Below are 20611 nucleotides of genomic sequence, written 5' to 3' on the forward strand. Positions count from 1 at the left end.
CTGTAACCAAGTCACAAAGGAGATTAGGCAGGCAAAGACAGATTATGAGAAATCCTTGGCAAAGGATGCAAAGAAAAACAACAAAGAGTTCTTTACCTATGTAAACTCTAGAAGGAAGGGGATGAATCAAATTGGTCCACTTGATATAGATGGTTCAACTGTTGTTGATGATCCTGCTCAGGTAGCTAACAAACTAAATGAATATTTTGCATCGACATTCACACATGAGGAGTTATTCAGGGAGGGGAATGCCAGAGATGTATTCAACTCTGGCAGTAAGCTAGATAATCTTGTAATAAGAGTACAATGAGAGTACAGTGGAGGAGAAATTGTTGAAGATAAACACAAGAAAGGCAATGGAATCTATCCAGGTGGATGAAATCTATCCCAGTTATATTAAAGGAGGCAGCAAAGGAAGTAAGCAAACCCTTAGCCATAATTATGAGAGCTTCCCTGGACTCATGGGAGGTACCCATGGACTGGAGATGTGCAAATGTGACCCCAATCCACAAAGGAGGAACAAAGGGAGACACAGGTAATTACAGACCTGTTAGTTTAACTTCTGTTCCAGGAAAATGAATGGAGGCACTGGTTAAAGAAGCATTGCAGGATCATCTAGACAAGACTTCAGTTATAGCTCGGACACAGCATGGTTTTGTTAAGGGAAAGTCTTGCCTGACCAATTTGATTGGATACTATGATGTGATCACAAAGGAACTGGATGCAGGGAATAACTTTGATATCATATATTTGGATCTTAGAAAGGCTTTTGATACTGTTGCACATGGAAGACTGCTGCACAAATTGGAGCAGTGCGGCATTGGAGGCAAATTGCTGCTATGGATAAAGGGATGGTTGAGTGGGAGAAGACAGAGAGTGGTAATCAATGGACACTGCTCTTCGTGGACTAATGTTATTAGTGAAGTCCCTCAGGGTTCAGTGTTGGGTCCATTGTTGTTTTCTGTATTTATAAATGATATTGATGATGGTAAATCAGGCTTAATGTCCAAGTTTGCAGACGATACAAAGGTTGGTAGGGTTGTTAATGACACTAATGACAGTACACTGCTACAATAGGATCTAGAAAAGTTGAGCAGATGGGCTGAGAGGTAGCAAATGAAGTTTAACATTGACAAATGTAAAGTACTACATATGGGAAGCAGTAATCCCAGAGTAATGTATCAACTCTGTTGTACCACAGTGACAGTGGTAGAGAATGAAAAGGACCTTGGGGGGGGGGGGGGTATTGTGCAGGCAGTCTGCACTGCTCAGAAAACACTTGTCAATGATATACAGGAATTTTCCTAGCAGGGATAAGGAAGTGATTATCCCCTTGTATAAGGCAATGGTCAGGTCACACCTTGAATACTGTATCCAGGTCTGGAGGCCTCGTTTTAAGAAGGATGTAAAGCTGTTGGAATGAGTACAGAGAAGGGCAACAAGATTAGTGAATGGAACAAAGGGTTGCTCTTACGAAGAAAGGCTTAAGTTTTGCAAATTACAGTGTCTGGAGACTAGGCACCTGTGAAGTGATCTGATTGAGGTGTGTATAAAGTCTTGAATGGTTTGAGCATGCTCAATGCGGATGGGATTCTTCCTTGTGCTCAGAATAAATTTATTTGAATTTTTGAATTTGAATTTTATGCCTGAGAGGCATAAATTCAAATTGAGGAAAGACAGTTGTAGGATAGATGTGTGGAAGTTTGCCTTTAGCCAGTGGGTGGTCGATTGGTGGAACAAACTTCCATCTGTCATTGTAGAAGTTGATAGATTCAAGGCAAAACTTGACAAACATTTGGAGTGAGTGGATGGGTGAAATAAGGGTTGTTTTTTTGCATCATGTGTCTTTGCTAATGCTAATGCTAACTTGATTTTCAGGATTTCGAGTGCTGTTTGATTTGAAAAAAAATTTTTTTTCTTGAGTTTTCCAGGTGTGTGTCCAAATATTTTCAGAGGTTTTTCGAGTGACATTTTTAAAATCAGTCTGTGGAATTTTATGCAAGTGATAAATTTCATTTGACAGATGTTTGGCAGCCTGATCAGCACATTCATTGCCCAGTATTCCAGAATGTTCAGGAATCCAAGTGACTTTTTCGTTTTTAGTCTTAAGAAGCGATAAGCAGGAGAGAATTTTTCTTAGATACGGGTGAGATGGTTGATTTTGTAGCTGTAAAGCATATATTGCACTTAATGAGTCTGTAAACATGATACTTTTTACGAGGGAAGTTTTGGCAATGTGATCTAGTGCGAGACTTATTGCAAACAGTTCAGCACTATAGATACTACACTCTACTGGAAGGGACCGAGATATTATTCTCTTTGGCAAGACCACAGCAGCATCAACGTGTTGATCTGTTTTGGAGCCATCAGTGTACAGATGTGAGTAATCAGAGAATTGCATTACATAAAAGGAATGCAGCTGTTTCATATATTGATTTGGGATGTTATGTTGTTTCCATTTTGTGAGGTCAATGTCACAGTCGGCTGAACTGATTTCCCAGTGGGGGAAGATATGCGGGGGTATCTTGGTAGATTTTATCTATTTTTAAGTTCCATTGTGAAAGTATTTCTTTTAGTCGTATGCTGGCAGGTTTGCATATGCTAGATTTCTTCTCATATAAAGTTTCTCATTTTGGAGTATAGAGAATACAGATATTGCCATGTTGGATGTCCAGGTAGGCTTTGAATTTTTGCAGCATAGTTCAGAAGAAGAAGTTGTCTACAAAGACTGAGTGATAGTTCATAAATCTCTGTGTATAAGCTGTACACAGGTGAGGTATTAAATGCTCCAAAAACAACACATAATGCACTGTGAGGGTAACGATCTAACCAATTTAGAACACTTTTCCTCGCAGATGAGTAAATGGGAGAACCATAATCTAATCTAGATCTTATCATTGCTCTATAAATGTGCAAAAGTGAATAACGATCAGCTCCCCATGTCATGGAAGATATTGCCCGTAGAATGCTTAATTTGTTTACGCACACTGTACGTAGATGTTTTATATGGTCTAGGAAATTTAATTTCTGATTCATGATTAGACCTAGTAATCGGATACTATGTTACAGTGGGATTTTTGATTGTTTATTCTTAGTTCTGGTCTTATTCTTAGTTATTATTCTTATTCTTAGTTTATTCTTAGTTCTTAGTCTTATTCTTAGTTATCGCAGATGAGTAAAGGGGAGAACCATAATCTAATCTAGATCTTATCATTGCTCTATAAATGTGCAAAAGTGAATAATGATCAGCTCCCCATGTCATGGAAGATATTGCCCGTAGAATGCTTAATTTGTTTACGCACACTGTACGTAGATGTTTTATATGGTCTAGGAAATTTAATTTCTGATTCATGATTAGACCTAGTAATCGGATACTATGTTACAGTGGGATTTTTGATTGTTTATTCTTATTTCTGGGTCAGGATGCATCTTTTGTTTTCTGCAGAAATGTATTGCTGCTGTCTTTTGTACTGAGAGTCGATATCCATTATAGGTGGACCAGGACTCTATTTTGTTTATAGCGCATTGAAGCTGTGTCTCAATTGTCCACATATTCTGCGAGTGACACGAGATAGTGAGATCATCTGCATATACAGGGTGTCTCAAAAATATTGGTACAAACGTTTAGGGGAGGTAGGTAACATCTAAAGGAATGTGAATTGCATAGGAACCCATAACCGGAAACGTCACCGTAAGTCGGTAGAAGGCGTGGTAGTCGCCGCACAAAGAGCATGCATCAATATATGAACTATGAGTTGGCAGACATGCATCTAGTGTATGGATTTATGGAGAACGCTTCCAGACAGACAGACATGTACCGGACCACCATTTGTTTGCGCATGTGCATCAAAATTTGTGCGATTATAGGTGATTTAGAGGTAACAGGAGTAGTGCGGACAGACCACGTTCGACGCGAACTCCCACTATGGAAGAAAGTGTGTTGAATGCCGTCCAGAATAATCCTACTACCAGCACATGTGCCGTTGCCTCAGGAGTGTTTCATTGCAGTGTACAGCGTGTCTGGCACGACGATTCCTTACACTCCTTTCACCTCCAAAGGGTTCAGTTACTGCTCCCCCAAGATCATCCTGCACGTGTGGCTTTTGCGCATTGGTTTCTCCAAGAAAGTGTTCAAGACTTGAATTTTCCAGCCTATGTTTTGTTCACAGATGAGGCTTATTTCTCTCGGGAAGGCTTATTCAATCAGCACAATGCTCATGTGTGGGCTCATGACAACCCACATGGTGTGCGCCCCATGCGGCACAACGTCGCTTCGCAATAAATGTGTGGGCAGGTATGGTCGGTGACTGCTTAGTCGGCCCATACCTGTTACCATCCCACACGAACTCCTAAATATCAGATCTTTCTTGAACAAGTTCTACCAGGGTTACTTGATGATGTTCCAGCAAATGTGAGACGCAACATTTGGTTTCAACATGACGGGGTGCCTGCCCATTATGGAAGGTGTGTTCGTGACCATTTGAACAGGTGTTTTGGGCATCGATGGATTGGCCATGGTGGACCCATTGCCTGCCCCCCACACTCACCTGATTTATCGAGCCTTGATTTCTTTTGTGGAGGGGGGGACTCTCAAATCTATCGTGTATGAATCGCCTGGGGAGATGGAAATGGATCTTGTGGTGAGACTCGTCTGCGCTGCTGCTGCTACTGTCAAAGAAACTCCAGGTGTATTCGACCGTGTCCGGCAATCCAGGCTGCGTCGGTGTCACGCATGCATCGCGACTCATGGTGGAACCTTCGAGCATCTGTTGCAACATCATGAAATGCATCCATCTCGTACTCCATTGTTAATATGTCAAATAAATGTTTGCCACTAATTACTGTCTTGTGTCATTTCTGCTTCTTGTGCCTCTGCTACTACTTTCCCGTGACGTTTCCGGTTATGGGTTCCTATGCGATTCACATTCCTTTAGATGTTACCTACCTCCCCTAAACGTTTGTACCAATATTTTTGAGATACCCTGTAGATATGTTTCTACTGTTTCTGGAATGATGTCTGTGATAGGATTGATTTTTATTGCAAAAAAGGGTTGCACTAAGGACTAAGCCTTGGGGTACCCCCTGTTCTTGATTGTATATTTCAGGCAAATTATTATAGTAGTAGACTTGGAAAGTTCTTTTATACATGAAGTTCTGGAGGAACTTTAGTAGATGACCTCGCAGTCCTAATTTATGCAATTCCTGTAGGACACCATATCTCCAGGTAGTATCAAAAGCCGTTTCAATGTCGAGACATATCAAAACAAGATGTTCGTTTTGGAAAAAGGCATTGCGGATGTTTGCTTCGGCTTTTGTCAATATATTCAATGTTGATCTGTTTTTCTGAAAACCACATTGGCTCGGACTAAGGAGATTGTGCGAGTCAAGAAACCACGTTAACTGGTCATTCACTATTCTTTCTAAAGTTTTACTAAGACAGCTAGTGAGGGAAATAGGGCAATAATTATTTGGATTTGAGTGGTCCTTCCCTGGTTTTGGAAAGGCCAGCACAAACTAATGCTGCCAAGAGTCGAGATATGTGTGCTAAAGGTATATCCTATTATAAAGAAGTAGGAGCATGAATAAGGAATTTTTCGGTTTGGTGCTTAATCATTGTATAGTGGATTCCATCCGGACCTGCTGCACTTTGTTTTGATTTGGCTAAGGCTTTGTGTAGCTCATTTATAGTGAAGGGTTGATTGTATGGAATCTCATGAGTTGTGCGGAAATTAATTTTGTATTTTTCAATTTGAGTGTTATGTTTTTGAAAGAATGGTCTATATGATGATGTAGTTGACAATTCCTCAAAGGTTTCTCCTAATAGGTTTACAATTTTTTCTGGATCAGTTATATTATGGCCTTTCCAGCTGATTATCAGTTTAGGGACTGTTGAATATTTACCTGAGATTTGTATAATTTTATTCCAGATAATTCTAGTGTCAGTATTTCTACTAATTTTGTTAGCAAAAGATATCCAAGACTCTTTTTGGGATTTCTGAAGTGTATAACGTGCTTTTGCTCAGATTTTCTTAAATTTTATGAGATTAGTGGTGGTGGGGAACTTTCTGAATTGATTCCAAGCTTTATTTTTTTCTTTCTTTGATTCTGGGCATTCTTCATTCTACTACTGCTTGCAGTGTTTATGGTCACGATTAGTGATCTTTGGTATTGAAATATTTGCTGCAGAGATGATTTGGTTTGTAACATAACTGACAGCACTATTGATATCACAATGCCTTATAGTTTGCTTTGTGAAATTTCCACTTTTTACCTCTTATTAATTGCGGTACACGTCATTTGTTAATAGGTGACAAACAACTGGGTAATGATCACTGTTATAGGAATCATTTGAAACAAACCATTCAAGAATAGGAAAGAGAGCCGGGGAACAGATGGTGAGATTGATTGCAGAGGTACTCCCTGTTGGTAAATGGACATGGGTGTGAGTATCCGTGTTTAAGAGTGTTAAATTCCTGTTATCTAGAAGTTTTTCGATCATCTGTCCTCTTTTGTCTATGTGAAGTGAACCCCCAAATGATATGATGTCCATTAAGAGCGCCCATCAGACAGAAAGGAGATGGTAATTGGCCAGTTAAGTCTCGAAGTCTTGCAGTGTATACGTATGGTTAGGTGGAAGATATAGTGAAACCATAGTAAGGGTAATTCCTGTGACGATTCGTACTGCAACTGCTTCAAGAGGCATTTGCAACTGGATATGCCTGGAGGGAATATTAGAGTCTACCAGAATGGCAACACCTCCATGAGCAGATGTTGTGGTTTTACAATCTTGCCTATAGCTAATGTAGTAATGTAGTGCTTGATTGAAATGCTTACGTGCGGAGTTAGGTCGGTTGCAGCATCTATAATGCTGTAAACACTTGCAGCATTATAGATGGAAATCAGATCTTTGATATTATGAAGGTTACTTCGAAGCCCACGACAATTCCACTGAAGAAATGTATGCATTATTTGGACTTACTTATAGATTCTGATGATTTACGCTGGGCTGCCTGTTTGCACCAATCTGTTTTGATTTTTTTCTTTTCTAGAGAAAGTTGGATGACCACCACTGTCCATATCATCAGTTGCATAGAGTTCCAGTACTGGGTCATCTTGTTCCTTTTCGTCAATTTCCATAGTATCAGTATTTTTCTGTTTTTTGTCTACAGATTTGATAGGATTTTCACTGCCAGTTGGTGTTGGATCTTTAGCATCTGGTGGGATTATAATTGGAGTATTTATTGCCTGATCAGCTTTTGTTTTTGTCTGTAAGAGAAGAGTACATGCCCAGTCCTCTATTGAGATGTTAGGCGGAACTGAGATGTCAGTTTGTGATGCAATTACTTTTGTTTTCTGGACTGTCATTGCTGTGGCTGAGTATGATCTAACAGCTGGGAGTAATGGTATCTGCTTTTTAGCTTCTTGGTATGTAACAATTTTATATTTCTGTACTTGTTTCTCTTTTTTCCATATACTGCAGTCTCTGGAGTAGGCAGGGTGATCTCCTTTGCAGTTTGGGCAGCGAGGAGATTGTGCATTGCATTCTTTATCATTATGATCTTTTGAGCCACAGATGGCACAAATAGCTAGACCTCTGCATACTGTTTGCAAATGGCCATACTTTTGACACTTGAAGCATCTTATTGGATCGGGGATGTATGGCTTTACCTGGCAATTCAGGTATCCCGCTTTCACTGATGATGGTAGGGTAGGTGCGTTGAAAGTAAGTATGATAGTGCGGGTTGGTATTAGGTTTCCTTCATTTTTGATAAGAATTCTTTTTGCACGAATGACATTCTGGTTTTGTAAACTATGGGTTGCAGATGTCCTGAAAACACCAAGGGAAATCTGCAATGCACTATGCTGTACAGGATCCAGACAGCATAGTGTACTCTTTTGGGCAGAATCATAGATTGGAGCATCATAATCCAAATGGGATCTGATCAATGCTCTATATAAGAGCAGCAAAGATGTATGGCCTGCTCACCAACAGGGCAGATAAAGCTCTTAGTATGTTCAGCTTTTTTGAGGCAGGAAGTATGCACAAACTTAATGTGCTCAATGAAATTTAATTTCCTATCAAGGATTAATCCCAATCTGATGTTGCTAGTTACTGGAATGGTAAAGTTTGATATATAAAGTTCAGGATCTGTATGCATTTTAAGCTGATTACAAAAGTTGACTGCAACAGTTTTCTGCTGTGATAGACAGTAGCCATTGAACTCTGCCCACCTTTGGACTTCATTCAGGGATACCTGCAATTGCCGTTCAATGAATCTCATGTTCTGAGAATGGCAAGAAATAGAGGTCATCAGCATAAAGGTAGGTCTCAACAGTATTTGGAAGTTCTTTTGTGATGGAATCAATTCTAAGGGCAAAAAGGGTTACACTCAGTACAGACCCTTGTAGTACTCCTTTCTGTAAAAATATTGCTGAAAGCGAGTTGTGATATTGAACTTGGAACGAACGATTCTGGAGAAAGTTCCTAATGAAATATAGGCAGGTTGCTTTGTAGACCAAGGGCATGAAGGTCACTGAGAATGCCATGATGCCAGGTAGTATCAAATGTCTTCTCTATGCCTATGGAAACCATAACAAGATGTTCATTTTTTACAAAGGCATTATGAATTGCAGACTCAGCTTTGATCATGAGATCTAAGGAGGACCTGTTCTTATGAAAGCCATGCTGATTATTACTCATTATTCTGTTTCGATGATCCAAACAAGCCGATTATGAATAATTTTTTCAAGTAATTTACTGAGGCAACTGGAGAAGGAAATTGGTCTGTAACTCTATGGGACTAGTAGGATTTTTTCCAGGTTTCAAAAAGGCAAGAACTGTGGCATGATGCCAAGAGCTGGGATAAATGTTTTCCAGAAATATTCAGTTATAGTAGACCAGCAGTATTTGTAAATTTTTGTCATCAAGGTTTTGTAACATGATATTACATATTCCATCTGGCCCAGCGGCACTGCTGCATGTTGTTTTAATGGCACATAAAAGTTCAGAATATTGAAGAGGCTGGTTATACGAAAGGAAAACTGAGGTTTGAAAGTTGATGGCACGCTGTTCAGTCGTGGTCTTTATTTTCTGGAAATCCAGAGAATAAGTTGATGCCGCAGAAAGTCATTTGCTATGTCCTTAGGAGCAGAGAGTTCTTACCATTCCACGAAAAAATTGGTAAAGGAAGTGGTTGGAAATCTGCCTAATTTTCTTCCATTGATATTCCCTAAGAGAGAGATGAGAAGGTGGCTGTATTAGGAGGTTTTTCAAGATCTTGGAAAGAGAAGGTATGACATGGTGGGAGATAAACTGATACTAATGTTAACTCAATCTGGGTTATCAAATGTACAGCAACAACTTCAATTTAATTTTTAAAAACAATTTGCTTTTTTGGGATCTTTCAGCTGACCAAGATGCCCCCCCCCACGGGCGGAAGTTGAAGTATTACTATCATGTTGATATTAGTCAGTTGTATCTATCGATGCGTCCCGAATATTCTTTTTTATGTTTGAACCTCGATTATTTGATGTAGCAGCAATCATTGGAGGAGGAGGAGATTTCGCTGGTACTTTAAGAGCAGTATGGCTTGCCTGGTTCAACTGCTTGGGGAATATTGGACTGTTGCTGGGAGAGAACAGTTCATGCCCAGTCAGAGATTGAGGTGTTTGAAGGGACTGTAACATCAGTTTGGGTGGCCACTGATTGATATTTTTGCACAACACTGGCATATGTATGTTTAGTAATATTGGGAGCAATTAATTTCCTCGCTTCTTAAAAGCTTACTTTATATTCAATTTTATACTTCACAATTTTCTTTTCAGTTTTCCATTTGTTGCATGTCCTAGAATAAGCAGGATGGTTGCCTTTAGAGTTAGGGCAGATCATTTCTGTTGCTGAACAATCATTCTGAGTGTGATCGGAAGACCTACAGTTGGGACAAACTGGGTTTCCTCTACATGCCGTTTGAGAGTGGCCATACTTTGACAGTGGCACTTATAACATCTCAAGGGTTTAGGAATGTACGGTTGAATGCAGCAAAGAAGATAACCTGCTTTTATAGACGAAGGGTATTAAAAGTGAGTATAATTTCCTTGTAGGTGTGAGTGTATTGTCCTTTTTAATCATAATTCTTTTGACTGCAATTACATTTTGCTCCTGAAGCTCTTGACTTATCTCCTCCTCTGAGACATTCAATAGATCCCAGCTGGATATAACTCCCTTAGATGTGTTTAGGGTTCCATGGGGAGAAATTTTTACTGGAATTCCAGCAAAATTTGTAATTTTCAGTAGATACTCTGAATGTTAAGGACTCTGTTTGTTTCTACTAATAGGTCCCCTGATTGCAGCCTCTTGACTGCCTTAGGAGATCCTGCCAGACTTTCTAGGTGTTTCTGGATAAGAAACGGAGACAGTTCAGTGAGAGACTGATTTGTAAGAGAGTTGTTTGTTTGTTTGTTGTTTGGTTTTTAGGAGCATTAGCAACTAAGGCCATATTGCTCCGGGATATGCGGTGGTCATTTCCTGACCTTTCCGCATACTCCATATTTGGTGGCGACGGGCTCGAACCCCGGTCTAATCAAGAAGCGTGTGCTATGCACTGCTGCTCCTTCCCACCTGGCTACGGAGGCGCCTTTGTAAGAGAGTGCATTATGAGAAATGCAGGAATATCTGTCGCTGAGGAGTTGGTTTTAAACCTCTTGGGTTGTAACGTGTCATGTTCGGTTTCTATGTCTGGCCGAGAGCTTGTCGGCTCTAGAGGAGGAAAGGCTCTTCACATTTTGTTCCATAATTTCTCCTTTTGGCCCTTGGCAGATTAACTGCTTTGCCAAGGTTTCCGTCCCCGCCATGGGGAGGCAGGAGCAGTGCCTGATAGACCAAGTGTAAAGTAGTAAGTGTTAGTAATAGAAATATGAAAAATAAAGAAAGGTGGCTTTCCTTTCTTGCTCTGTACAAGTACTTTTGTAACAATAGCTGTTATTAAATAAATAAATTTCTTAAGGACAGGAACCTAAAAGAACTATAAATCACTTTTATACAATCGCACTTTAAGCACACAGAAAACCCTCAATCACAATTGCTTGGCACTTGGGGCCTCTGATGCAAGTGCCAGTTATCAAGTTCCACATTTGATTGCTTTTGAAAGTAAACCTTTTGATCACTTTTGAAAGTAAAGGTGATGGTGAATTTGTTAAACGTTGTGGAAGAAATTTGTCTGGAGAAACAAAAAATGATACAAGACATTAGTTTGCTCGACAAACAATTATGCAAAGAGTAGAAGACACTGGATAGAATTTGTTTGAACAACTTTTGGAAAACATAAAATTAAAGAAATATTTGTTTTATATTTTGGTGGCACTAGTTGACAGTACTAATGTAAATGACACAACCTTACCTTCATACGTGGAATTAATGATAATTTTGTACCAGTTGAAGATTTCGCTTATTTATAAAGCATTCAAGAAAGAGAAGAAATTTTTCGCATTCTTGGTGATTCCCTTCTCTCTTTCTCTCAGGGCAATTCGAGAATTTTTTTTTTTTTTGGCTGGTGCAGCATAAGCTTCCTTGCACCATATGGCTGATGATAATAATAATAATGCAAAATCTTTTTGAAAATTTTTGCCGATCTATTGAAAAGTTAGGATTAAATAATAAAAACCTGTGAGTAGTCACAACTGAGACTGTAAAAATATGATTGATAAATACATTGGGCTTATGGATAGAATAACAAAGGAAATGACAGATACTGGAGCTGAACCTCTGATTGGAATTAATTCACTGCATTGTGTATCAAGAAGCTCTCTGTGGGTTGGATCTCCAACACGTTATGAATGTGGTTATTTCAACTGTAAATTTTATAAAATCACATGGCCTTAACCCTTTCCTAGAACATTTTTTCCTGAAAATGTGCCATAACAGATAAACTTTTTTTATTTTACAAATTAAAAGTATGCATCATGCGAATACTCGTATTGTTTTTGTGTTTTTTTTTAAATTTTTTTAGTAGAAAATACATGGGAGTAATTAATAACTTGGGATAACCCATTTGGGCTATCCCGAGTTATCTTGTGTATGCCAAAATGTGTGCAAATTATACAGATTTTTTTTAATAAATTAGCACTTAGCTAAAAGAAAGGAACAGAAAAACACTGTTCACTACTCATTATATAAATAAAATTAAAAAATCAAGTGGAATGCATAAGCAGTAACCTCCCGCCACAAACAATAATCGTGAACTAACTACATTCTGACACAAGGCTGCCACAAGTGGATAGGTGAGGTAAGTGTCGCTTGTGGACGGCAGTTCAAGAGGGTGCCGAAATATTTTTTTGATATTTTTTCTAATTGGTTAATACTTAACAGTATTGAGCATTTAGGATGGCAAATTTTATTTTGCTTACTGGCGGCACATAGGAATGCGCACTACTGTTTAGACAAAAAAAACTAACCCCAGGGGCTCACATCTGGTGAGTATGGGCTTGGCACACCCAGGATCCTGAGCTGGATATCATCATTCTTCTCTTTCTTGGTGATTCCCTTCTCTCTCTCTCTCTCTCTCTCTCTCTCTCTCTCTCTCAGGGCAACTTGGGAATTTTTTTTTTTTTTTGGCTGGTGCAGCATAAGCCTCAGGTTTCCTTGCACCATATGGCTGATGATAATAATAATAATAATGCAGTACAATAAGTAAATATATGTAAAATGAAAGTCAGTCGTCTGCTGCCAGGCGTAAGAAAATCCCGAGAAATCTCAGGATTTATCTGGCTAATGCAAAATTAGCCAGATAAATGCCTGAGAAAATATGTTTCGATCCTAAATTTGGAAGTATTATCATTTGCTTCGGGTATTATAGTATCCCGAGATATTTCGTGTAGTTCCAAATAACTTTTAAAACTAAAAACGAGATATCTCGGGATAATCCATGAAGGGGTTAATCAATGCTTCAACTGTTTCTCTCAGAAATTGAAGCTGAATACCAAGTGTAATTTTACATTGTGCAGTGAGATGGCTTGATCATGGCAGTGTTATATCATCTCTTTAAACTGCGTCATGAAATTTATATTTTTATGACAGAAAAAGGGAAACCTACAAAACAACTATCAAATATGGGGTGGTTGTTTGATCTTGCAATTCTTACAGACATTTCTAGTCATTTAAATGCTCTTAATTTAAAACTACAAGGGAAAGGAAAATTGGTCTCTGATTTGTATGGTGACATGAAATCATTTCAGAATGAGTTGTTATTATTTAAATTCCAAACTGAGCAAGGCAATTTAGTTCACTTTGAATGTACACTTAGCTAAAAGAGAAACACATATTTCCAAAGAATCTTTGTCTCTCATTATTACAAATACTTTTTTGACCAGTTTGAAAGCCAATTTGCTGATATGATATCCCATGAAAAACATAAGCTTGTTTGAGAATCCATTTATTTCTAAGGCTGAAAACTACAGTCCCAAGGTAGTAACTTGAAATTATCGATCTTCAAGCCAAAACATGGTTCAAAAAAAAAAAAAAAATAATAATAATAAATAAGTATATGGACTGAAAAATAAACTACTTGAATTCTACAATGCTCTCCCATCTGAAGATTTTTCGCTAATAAAAGAAAATGCCATGAAAATGGGTACTTTGGATCAACGTATGTCTGCGAACAATTTTTTTCACGCTTGAAATCAAATCAATATTTAAGAAACAGAATAACAGGTAAGCATCCAGCCTGAATTATCTGGTTAAATGTTAAGTTTTGTTCAGTATTGGAATTTTGGAATATTTTCAAATTTAGGTGTATCATTATATTTATTTATTCACCTTAATATTGCAAAGCAGTCATCCTTTTCAGGTTGTAAATGTTCTAAAGTAAGCATTTAAAAGCAAAAGTAAGTCGTATTTTTACAATTTTAATAAACTTTAAAACAAAAATAACAATAAATCACTGACATAGATTTGCTGCACATAAAAGTGTTGGGAATTTGCATTTTTTATATATAGTATGAAAATAAAAAACAGTAACATGAGAATAGAAAATTCCTTTTACATGTAAGAAGATATGGAAAGTGTAACACACTTAATTTTTCTTGAATTACTCTGCACGGCCCACGAAACAAATCTATCTTTGAATATGGACACCACTGGTGTATGGACACCACTGTCCCAGGTGTTCATAAACATTAGTCAATAAAAACATTAATACTGAAGGTGATATACACTTGGGATAGGAGTCGGTAAGATTCAAATTTTGCATGATACACAGTGTGCCAAATTTGAACTAAATTAAAAAAAAAAAAAAAAAATTGAAAAAATTAGAAAATAGAAGTAAAAAATAGTTTCTAAAATATGTATACAGTTTTAAATGTTTTTAAAACAATCTATACATATAATTAATACTCATAACACACACAGTGCAGTGAAATAAGTACATGTGCATATTTAAAGTTACACATGTTTAATAGTTTTTAAACCTGTAAAATGGAAGAAACCAACAGTTTCATCTTTATATATATATTTTTTTTTTATGAAAACCCCAAACACGAAAGGTATCAAAACCTATAGTACTTAGTACCATGCATGGGTTGAAGGAGAAGTATGGGGCAACGGGATGCCAGAAACTTTGCTCTAGAGACTAAACATGGGTTTCACCACTTCAAGCCTCCAATAAGCAAAGTGGTGGTATTTCACCGGTTGATGAAAGTCATCTACCACCTTTTATAATGTTTTATTTTTAATTTTAAGCAGAATTAATATATTTTTTTAAAATAAAAGGCACAAAAAAACTTTTTTTTTTTTTTTAAATATTTAATTTTTGTATTAAACACTATGAAATTATGTCTTGCTTCTTAAATACAGTCAAACTTTTACTGCAATAGTTCCTGAAATTTTTTTTTATGATTTTTGCAGAGTAATTAAATGCGAGCACCTGTCAAGTGCCTCGCCACCACTTGTGTGACTCTTTCCCCATTATGTGAAAAGTACTGTGGGAACTGACTTTGCTATGAGGTTTGAAGTCCAAATGTGTTTAACATTTAAGATTAACTGCCTGTCCATTCCCACAAGTTAAGTGTACACACAAATTAAATGGGTACCTGTAAAATAAAATTAAAAAAAAAAAAAACTTATAAATATGTAGGGAACTAATTTGTTAACTTCTTTTGTTCACTGATACAGCCAGGCTGACGTTTACTGCCCTCAGCCCATATCACTCGCTCCTGGTTGGCACCACAGTAAGTTGTCCTCCTTTGTCTATATCCTTTCATCTTTACTTTACATTACTTTTGTTTAAATTCCTCTTGCTATTTTATTTTATTTTTATCTCAATATTTATCTTTATCTTAGATTTGATGTGGTTTTTATTCCTTTCTGTTCTGGTCTCTGTCAGGTCAGCTATGAAAAAAAAATTGCATGCCAAAACAATAAAAAAAAAAAAAAACCTTTTAATTTACAGGTACCTATTTAATTTTTTCCATTGTTGCTACAGCTGACATGGTTAACATTTCTCCACTCATACTCTAATCTACTTATCTACATTTTTTCCATTATGCTAGTAATAGCAGAAATACCCAACAACCATTCCATTATGGTTGTTGGGTATTTCTGCTATTACTAGCATGCCCCTTGTCCATAAACCACCCCAATTTTTCAAATTATCATTCTTTTCAAGCTGTTATTATTCACTCCAAATTTCTTTGGTGTTCAAAAAAAGTGCATCACCTTTTAAAATTGTAATTGTCATCCGAATAACGTAAGTATATGGCAATATTTCTTACAGATTGCATCAAATAAGATTGATATGCGTAGGTGATGACATAATATTGCATCAGCTGTTACTTTCAGCTATATAAGCATGCTCTGCAAGAGTTGCAGTCATTCGTTGCTTGTGTCAGGATGTCAAGTTACGCACAGTTGACACCACGAAGAAAGAGTGCTATTGTTGCTTTACGTGAGGAAGGATGTTCTTCCCATCATATTGCTTATAATCAGTCGACAGTGAGTAGATTTCTTTCCAAACTCAAGAAAACTGGTTCTGCTGATAGGAGAAAAGGAACCGGATGCAAACAAGTCTCTATGTCAAAACATGACTGCGTTTTGAAGCCTTTTTTTGCCTTAAAAGCTGCAAAGCTTCTTCATCTGAGCTGAAAAGAGAAAGGGAAGAACATACAGGAGTGGCAGCAAGTGCAGTAACAGTCAGAAGACGCCTCTTCAAAAATGGACTTGTAGCCTGTTGTCCTAAGAAGAAGCCCCTCCTCACAAAAAAAAAAAAAAAAAAAAAGGCCCGATTAATTTGGTGTAAGGAGCATATCAAATAAACCCTAGAGCAGTGGAAGTCAGTTATTTTCTCGGATGAGAACAAATTCAACCTGCATGGCTCTGATGGGAGACAAACAATTCGCTGCAGACGTGATGAAGAGATTGGTAGGGAACAAAATGGTGCTGTTACGAAGAAAGGCTTCAGATCTACAATTGCAGCATCTGGAGACTAGGCACTTGCGAGGAGATCTGATCAAGATGTTTAAGGCTATGGATGACTTGAGCAAACTCAATGCTGATGGGATCCTTTCTCTTGCTCATTCTATTCACATGAGGGGGCATAAATTTGAATTGATGAACGATGGTTGCAGAATAGATGTGTAGACGTTTGCCTTCAGCTAATAGGTGGTTGATTGCTGGAACAAGCTACCATCCATTATTATGGAAGTGGATAGTTTGAATTAATTCAAGGAAGAACTAGAAAAACTGCTGGAGAGGATGTATAAGTGAAATGGGATTTTTTTTTTTTTTTTTGGTTGATGTTGTGTAAACACCAATTTGCTATTATTAATACTGATCAATTTGAATGGGTGGAGAAAAATGCAATGTAAGCAGTGAGGGGGGAACAAAAGGGTGCTTTTACCAAGAAAAGCTTGAGTTCTGCAAGTTGCAGCATCTGGAAACTAGACACCTGTGAATAGATTTGGTCGAGTTCTTTAAGACTTTAAATGGGCGGAGTAAGCGAAATCCTGAAGGAATACTTACTTTTACTTAGAAAACACAAGAGGGGACTTAAATTAAAATTTTGGAAGGATAGTTGTGTGACAGACATGCAGAAAATTGTATTCAGCTACTGAATAGTTGAGAGTTGGAATAAATTCAAGGAGGAACTAGAGAAATTATTAGAGGGGTTAGACAGTTGATGTGGAAAGTGTTTTTTTTTGTTTTGGCTGATGTTGCATAATCTGGCTTTCTTGCATCATTTGCCAGTGCAAATGATGCAAGTATATGCCAGTGCATATACTCTCTGCAAGAGAAGCATACAAAGACATCCGCTTTGATCATATTACGTTCTACTACAGAAAACCCATTAAAAAACTGGCAAGAAGCACACAGTAATTCTGAGCCAAAGCAGTATTTTCTACTACTTTGACCAGTTTTGCTTTGTTGCTCTTGTTTGAGGCATGATTTTAATCTAAATATAATTTAAATTACCACACGAATTAAGATATAAGAGTATAATAATGCTACACTATTCCCAGGTTATGTGATGTACTACACTACAATTTACTAATCAAAATATAATGTTAGTGCCAAATTTACCGATAACAAAGGCTCCATGAATTTTAAGTTGTAACTTATTAAATTCTTAGCTAAATTCAAAAATAAGCTAATGTATGTGATTATTTTAATTTAGTTAAAAAAAAAAAAAAAATAACAAGTATATAAATTAAGTGAACTTCCACGAGGTACCTTGGCCAAAAAGTTGAGAACCACTGCTCTGGAAGATACCATGTAGAGAAGGATGAAATTGCCAGCCAAGTTTCAAATCTCTAACACAAATATATTAGTGAGGGTAAATACTTATAGACTGACCTTTATACAATTATCTGTAAAATTCCTATATATCACTGGCAAGCAACTCTATGAAGAGAGGCAAATACTCAGTTTCCCTCCAACAACCATTTGTATTCCTTTTTTGAACACTTGCAGAAATGTTCGAAAAAGGAATACAACTGATGCACTTGGAGGATGGACATATAGAATAGTACACAGTTCCACATTCTTCTCTTTTCTTGATTTTTATACAATTCTCCAGGTTTAAAACTAGCTTTGTGTAATGTAAGTTTCATTAATATTTCAATTTTTAGGCCTGATGACAGAATTCCACATCGAATCCAGAAATGCTACTGTGTGGAAGTTGAACTTATTTTGTACAGAAAAACTTATAATAATTAATACATAGTTACTCAATACTTTGTAAACAGCAGTAAACATGAGTTGTCAAATTAAAGAATGCAGCAACACATGCATTTGAGTGGACTACGGTTCAAGCTCACTTCACTGCTAAATACAATTAAGGTTTTGTAGCCTTTATAAATTTTAAAAACTAATACAGAAATTCAAAAATTATTTTATAAAAACAGGCTTTCCAAGAGGTCTTACCAGGGGAGGCACTTCTTCCAGGCTGTTGGGATCCACATTTTCACCATAACTAGCATAGAAGAATTGGCAGCAGCATCGAGATATGATTCTTTGCAACTGTAATGGTGCAGAAGTTGGATCAGATGCAGCACCAACAGTGCTACTTATAACACCTCCAACACTATGACCACTGCCAACTAAATCAGGAAGATCACTTATAACCATTGACTCCCTTTCTTCTATGTTATCAACTGATAACCACATGATATTATCAGCAGATGGACTTGGCTCTCCTGCATCAACTGTGGCATAATACTAAAATAAAAAAATAAACAAATAAAGAAGTGCAGCGAACCCAGAGCAGTTGGGTTTAGAATGTAACTTATGTTCATTTTCACATAACACTTTTGATGCGAAAATATCTATGTCGGCACTAGAGTAAAATCGATTGGTAACGAAATTTTCTTGTAATGGAAATGGCGCAATCGATGTAATGGAATTGATGCAATTGATTGTTAAAGAAATTTTTGACATGAAAATACATATGGCAGCACTAGAGTAAAATCGATTGGTAACAATTTTACTCTAGTGATTTACTCTAATATTGATTCGGTAGAGTAAGCAGTGGGTAATAATATCATGCAAGCATAAAAGCAGAATATTATGCAAGAATAAAATGCAGATTTTAATAAAATCTGCTTCTCAAGAATTAGATTAAATTTTGATCAAACCATTCAAAAATTTAAATGGTTTTCCAATTGCGATAATATTATGCAAGAATAAAATGCAAGATTTTTATCAACATTAACCTTCTAAGTAGTGTAAATAAATATTGATCAAACCATTCAAAAATTTAGTTTTACAAAAGTGATAAGATTTTGTGATAATATTACTAGCATTAGTAGAGGCATATGATGCAAGAAAGTAGGCTTATGCAGCATCAGGCAAAAAAGAAAAAAAAAAAAAAACCACCTCCCATTTCGCCCCTCCATTTGTTCCAAATTCCTGTCTAGCTCAGCCTTAAATTTATTTAGGCTATCACCTTCCCCAAAAAAGGATGGAAGTCTGTTCCACTGCTCAACTACCCACTGGCTAAAGGCAAATTTCCACACATTTATTCTACAACTGTCTTTCCTCAACTTGAAACTGTGCCCCCTCAGGATCTTAATCTGAGCAAGAGGAAGAATCCCATTAGCATTCAGCTTGCTCAAGGCCTTATATACACCTCAATCATATCACCTCGCAGGTGCTTACTCTCCAGGTGCTGCAATTTGCAGAGCTTAAGCCTTTCTTGGTAAGAGCACCCTTTTGTTCTCCACACCAATCTTGCCCTTCTTTGTACTCATTCTAGCAATTCTACATCCTTCCTAAAATGAGGTGTCCAGACCTGTACACAGTATTCTAGGTGTGGCCTGACCATTTCCTTATACAAAGGGATAATCACCTCCCTGTCCCTGCTAGCAAAATTCCTAAATATCATTGACAAGACTCCACGACCTTCCCTGGCAGCCTGTCTGCACTGTTCAGCGAACTTCATATTTGACTGCACAATTACCCCCCCCCCAAGTCTTTTTCACTTTCCACTTCCCTGAGTGTAGTAACACACAGTTGGTATGTTTCTCTTTGGTTATTGCTATCCATATGCAGTACATTGCATTTGTCAATGTTAAATTTCAGTTGCCACTTCTCAGCCCATTTGTCCAAATTATCTAGATCCAGTTGGAGTAGCATACTGTCTTTACTGTCATTAACAACCCTCCCAACCTTTGTATCATCTGCAAATTTGGACATTAAACCTGATATACCTTCATCAATATCATTGATAAATATACAAAACAACAATGGGCAGAACACCGAACTCTACTAATAACATTTGCCCACGAAGAATTTACCCCCAGGGCTCACATCTGGTGAGTATGGGCTTGGCACACCCAGGGTCCTGAGCTGGATATTATCATTCTTCTCTTTCTTGGTGATTCCTTTCTACTTCTCTCTCTCTCAGAGTAATAGAGAAATTTTTTTTTGCCCAGTGCAGCATAAGCCTCAGGCTTCGTTACACCATATGGCTAATAATGATAATGATAATAATAATAATAAAGTGTACCATACTACAAGTACAAAACCCAGGCAATACTAGAGACCCGAACCCACAAGCTGTACTGGGACCGCGCCATAATAATGGATAGGACAATCCTGCACAACAGACCGGACATAACCCTTGTG

At 37.4% G+C, this 20611-nt stretch overlaps 1 protein-coding gene across 1 annotated transcript in view; it reads right to left on the reverse strand.

The window, feature by feature from the left end:
• The window catches only part of hob (bridge-like lipid transfer protein family member hobbit), a 916854-nt gene that overhangs the window by 118507 nt on the left and 777736 nt on the right, over positions 1 to 20611 (reverse strand). The window contains exon 41 of the mRNA XM_090374277.1: positions 18410 to 18703. Within this exon, the coding sequence (XP_090230403.1) occupies positions 18410 to 18703 (294 nt within the window). The remainder of the gene's footprint in view (positions 1 to 18409; positions 18704 to 20611) is intronic.

Source organism: Mastigoproctus giganteus, chromosome 5 (assembly GCF_048544385.1).
Source record: "Mastigoproctus giganteus isolate SK-2022 chromosome 5, ASM4854438v1, whole genome shotgun sequence".
Classification (NCBI taxonomy): domain Eukaryota; kingdom Metazoa; phylum Arthropoda; class Arachnida; order Uropygi; family Thelyphonidae; genus Mastigoproctus; species Mastigoproctus giganteus.